Consider the following 5,034-nt stretch of genomic DNA (forward strand, 5'->3'; position numbering starts at 1 on the left):
CATTGTCAAGGAAGTTACATTTAGAGGTACTTAATGGAAACGTTTATAGTCCCAAAGCCTAGAAGAGAACTTTTAAAATGTATTGCTTGAGAAAAAACATAAGGCTAATTATTGTACGGTTTTCAATAATTTTCATCTTTCTAGTATTAGGCCTATATTTCTTTTCATTTTACAGGGAGCTTGATCTGAAGAAACCGATCTACCAGAAAACAGCCTGTTATGGACACTTCGGACGAGAGGAGTTTCCTTGGGAAAAGCCAAAGAAACTCATTTTCTGATCTTTTTTGATGACAATGAATTACAATAGAGCATCAAAAACAACTTCAATTCTTTACATTCCATTTAATGTTTTGTATTTGTGCTATTGCATCTTATAAACGCTATATATTCATTTAAAACAATTACGTTGTTATATAATGACTTATAAACACATTTCCTTGAGAAAATCTAAAGCACCTTTTGAAATCCTTCCAGACACTAAATTAGAGCAAAGCATCTATTATATGAATGATTAGACTATGATTCTTGTTATTGATTTGTTAAATAATGTACCTTTTTATCACTCAGTGTTATACTTGGTCAAATAGTAAATGAAAACTGACAGGGAAAAAAGACCTTTTTAACTGATACCTAAAGTAATTATTAAAACATGATAAATTAAACGTGTATATAGATATATGAAGAAGAATTGCCAAATAAAAATTATATGAGTATGTCCACTTAAATATAGATAATATTGAAAGCAACCAAGATTGCTTATTTGGTGGGTTTTACTTAAAGGAAAGGAAAATGTTCCTCGCACAAAGCTATTATAAGGCTTTAAAGGACTTGAAATATAGGGCATAATTCATTTTTGAAGACCCTTAGTCCTGCTTCCATTGTATTTAAAAGAGGGTAAAAAACTTCATCAGTTAGGTTTACAGTGAAGATGAGGAACACCTTTTTTTTATTCATTTGAAGATATACTGTAGGCTATTTTTGGAAAGACTTTGAATTGAATATGACATCCAAGTTTCATAATCAATGTATAACTGATATCTATGTCTTGAAATTCAATAAATTATCAGAAGTTTCTGAACTATTTTAGTATTCACAAAATGAGAACGATAAAAGCCTCCATAGTGTATTTTGCAAAGTGCACTGCATCCTCCAGTGCAGCGGGTGCCGCTGTGGATCATTCGTATGACAAACACTATCAGACGAACAAGACTTTGTATATGATAGGGACGAATAAGACTTGTACATGATGGGGACGCGCTTGAAGGTGAGAAACAGTTCGAATCTTCTGTATTTATGTTTTGACACGTGACATTATTAAATGTTTTATTTAGCTAACAACTGTTTGGCATGCTGATTTACAAGTTCAGTGTTCACATAAATGCAGTTTGTATTATTAAATTGGTAAAGGATGGATTTATGAGAGCAAAGAATCATTTTATTATAAAAACTGATTTATAATTCATCTTTGCGGTTTCTTAATATTCTTATTCAAAAGGTGCTTCGAGTGTTCAAAGATCTCCACAAAACACGAAGAGATGTATTTAAAGATGATGGCAGAGCTCTGACAGGTATCACTGATGTAAACCAACATCAACCAATATGAAAACACAAGTGATGCATTTTATTTACATTATGCAACACTTGATATTTAGCATCAACCAAAATATAAAAGCAATCCATAGAATATTTAAAGCTCTTCCTCTTCTTACATTACTTTCATTGTATTGACATACCAAATACTAAGAAACTCTGAAATTCATATAATATTTATATATATATATATATATATATATATATATATATATTTTAGTACAGCTTCTCATTTAAATACTTATGCTGATGATATAATTTGTAATGTTTGTATATGTATACATTTTTTTCAATTTTTTAATGTAATTATTACTATTATGAAGAAATAAATAAAATCTTGCACTTTCTACAAGTGGTCTCAGACTTTTGGACACTAGGGCTGGGCGATAGAACGATGTAATCGGATATCGACTATGTCTTACAAAGATCCCGATGCCGATTGTGAACAAACGATGATCGACAATATCGGGAAATGGCAAAACCATGGATCTGTTAAGTCACCAAATATATTAAACAGTGGCCAGGGTGTGAAACTAGCACCCGCCAAACTCGACGAGGCTGAATCCAGTTCACAAGATCCTCATCCAAATGTATTTAATGCACGGATAATTTTGCTCATCTGCCCACAACAGGCAATGACAAGAAGTGCTGTTAGTCACAAAGACATGCGCTTGAAGAAACATACTTTGTTATATTTTTAACGCTCATGTCTGATTCGCTGTTTGTTCAGAGACGTGCAGCCCGAGCCTGTCATGTGAACACGCGCAGGTAGGCGTGCAGCGCAAGCCTGTCTACTGAAACAAGTGCATGTAAAGAGTTTTCATTCTTTTTTCTTTTTTTTTCTCTCTCTCTGTTTCATCTGAAAACTGTTTGCAAGAATAATGTCATCTATGAGAATGCTGCAAATTATCTCCGATCATCTCGGGAGGTGCTGTGAGTTTAGATCTCTTTATTTCCAAACGGTTGGCATGCATTGTGAACACAACTCTGCAGGTTCAGTAATATATATCTTTGTATTAAAGAAACAAAGACGAAAGTGATTAAATCATGAAGTAATACAAGACACGTTCACCTTGAACCTAAAATTGAGTTCTGTTTTCTTTTCTTTAAGCAGCTTTAACTGTAGGCTGTTACCAAAATGCCACACAAAATCGATAAGAACACATTTGGCAGCATTATTTTGGGAACACAAGGGAATTTATTAGGCTTATTTATTTTGATTATTATTGTCTTTACATTTATAATTGTCTTTAGTTATTAATCTGTTGGCTATTAGTAATTTTCCATCTGTTGTTGTTGATGGATGCTTGCGTGATGTCAAATGGAGCCGTTTGAGACGGTAAATGTTTAGATTTGGGAAGGTGGTTATATATGATAATTTTTTTTGGGGGGGGTTGACAATGTAATCGGATATTGCAATATTTTATAAGGATATTATCGTTAAAATATTTTTTACATATCGCCCAGCCCTATTGGACACCACTACATTTGTGTGAATCTTTCATGTTGTACAATAAAAAAATAATAATAAAAAAAACACTTGTGTTTACTGCGGTGTGTTGAATGATATATGATTTATTTGTTTTGCTTTTGTTGGACATGAAGCTGCCAGGTTAAAAATAAATGATGAATTTAAAAGAAACAAGAATGAAACTTCAGAAGAAAATATTAAAGAGGTGAGTGATGTCATCAGACTACGTATTATTTAACTAGAAATACAATTTCCACTTTTGGATACCCTCTGAGTTCTAGATCATAATATTTACTGTGAAATTCACAATCTCTCCTCAGATGCTTAAAATGGCCCGAGCAGTTGAGACTATCCTTCGTGAAAGTGTAATACAGGCAGAGCATGTGGAGGAAAATAAAATTTGTAAGTGATGTGTGTGTAATGAATTATACAGTGTAGTATGAAAGCTGATTAGTGTCTCTGCTTTTATAATTGTTGCATATATTTTCATTGGTAGTGTTGCGGCCCCGGAAGAGTCTACTGCTAGAAAATGTACCTTACTGTGATTCACCCAGGACAAAGACATGACCTGAAGGATTTACAGTCACTGACACTCTTTATTTTGCTTAACTTTGTCATTTTATATTCCACAAAGATCTCCAATATTGAATAAATAGCATGTTAATGCCCAATATTCATGCATATTACATTTCCACTGAAAGATCACAGCTATGGAGGGCCAAATTACTCAAAATTAAACCATTAAATAAATATTTAAATAAACTATTAAATGCAGAATGAAATGGTTAAAACTACAGATTCAATACATTGTCATTAAATCACTAAATCAATAAATGTCATACTAAAACTTAATGCCTTTTCATTTTTAGGGTTACAGTTATCAGCGTGTCATCTTTCAAAATCTATTTCTTTGGACTTTCTGGTTTTTGAGTTTAGGTGTGCTTTTTTTTTTTTTTTTTCACACCGATATAGACCTTATTAATGCTAGCACCTTCTTAAATGGGAATGACAACGAGGCAGTGAGGGATAGATACACAGTCTCTTCAATGGACTGTACTGCAGTTTTTGATCATTCCGCGGACAAAACGTCGATAAAATATCTGTCCAAGAACATTCAGTATACAAAAAACTCAGATGTGATCTAGCAGCTTTATAAAGCTTTATACAGTTTGTGCCATAGAAGAGACTGTAAGTCTATCCCTCACAGCCTCGTTGTCATTCTCATTAAAAATCAAAGATGGCGCTAGCGTGAATAAGGTCTGAATAAGGTTGCTGAGATTTGCAGATTAAGTTGTCAACCAAAACATTGACATTCACTTAATTTGACCTAATATAGAGAATGTAAGGGAAATATTGGCTGAAATAAATTATGTAAATGTAATTTAACATTGGGTTAGGTGTTGATTCTGTGAGAGAAGGTCATTATGGTAGAGAACTTCCTACTTTGTTAGATGAATCCCACTGTTGTTGAGTAACGTGCCTATAGCCATCATCCTGAATATAAGAAGACACAAAGCTTATGGTTAAATGAAAAATCAACTCAAAATATTGCTAAAATGAACATGAATGCAAAAACTAATGCTAAAATGGCATACAAAGGACATTTATTGATGAATTTAATATTTGTGTGTGTATATATATATATACATACATACATACAGCTCTGGAAAAAATTAAGATACCACTGCAAATATCAGTTTATCTGGATTTACTATTTATAGGTATGTGTTTGAGTAAAATTTACATTTTTGTTTTCTTCTATAAAGTACTGACAACATTTCTCCAAATTCCAATAAAAATATTGTCATTTAGAGTATTTATTTGCAGAAAATGACAACTAGTCAAAATAACAAAAAAGATCAAGTGTTTTCAGACCTTGAATAATGCAAAGAAAACTAGTTCATATTCATTTTTAAACAACACAGTACTAATGTTTTAACTTAGGAAGAGTTCAGAAATCAATATTTGGTGGA

At 32.4% G+C, this 5,034-nt stretch overlaps 1 protein-coding gene across 1 annotated transcript; it reads left to right on the top strand.

Moving 5' to 3' along the window:
* The first annotated feature begins 1,203 nt into the window (after positions 1-1,203).
* On the top strand, positions 1,204-3,925 carry LOC127432672 (complex III assembly factor LYRM7). The gene is made up of 5 exons (XM_051684028.1): positions 1,204-1,264; positions 1,496-1,568; positions 3,196-3,266; positions 3,382-3,463; positions 3,558-3,925. The coding sequence occupies exons 1-5, from the start codon at positions 1,244-1,246 to the stop codon at positions 3,626-3,628; spliced, it is 318 nt and encodes a 105-aa protein (XP_051539988.1). The 5' UTR covers positions 1,204-1,243; the 3' UTR covers positions 3,629-3,925.
* The last annotated feature ends 1,109 nt before the right edge of the window (positions 3,926-5,034 follow it).

This window comes from Myxocyprinus asiaticus, chromosome 42 (assembly GCF_019703515.2).
Source record: "Myxocyprinus asiaticus isolate MX2 ecotype Aquarium Trade chromosome 42, UBuf_Myxa_2, whole genome shotgun sequence".
Classification (NCBI taxonomy): domain Eukaryota; kingdom Metazoa; phylum Chordata; class Actinopteri; order Cypriniformes; family Catostomidae; genus Myxocyprinus; species Myxocyprinus asiaticus.

Excerpts from the sequence above, each read along its gene's own strand:
- LOC127432672 (XM_051684028.1), top strand. The coding sequence starts at position 1,244 with ATGATGGGGACGCGCTTGAAG. Across the intron at positions 1,265-1,495 it reads TGATGGGGACGCGCTTGAAG|GTGCTTCGAGTGTTCAAAGA; the intron begins GTGAGAAACAGT and ends CTTATTCAAAAG. Across the intron at positions 3,464-3,557 it reads TGTGGAGGAAAATAAAATTT|TGTTGCGGCCCCGGAAGAGT; the intron begins GTAAGTGATGTG and ends TTTCATTGGTAG.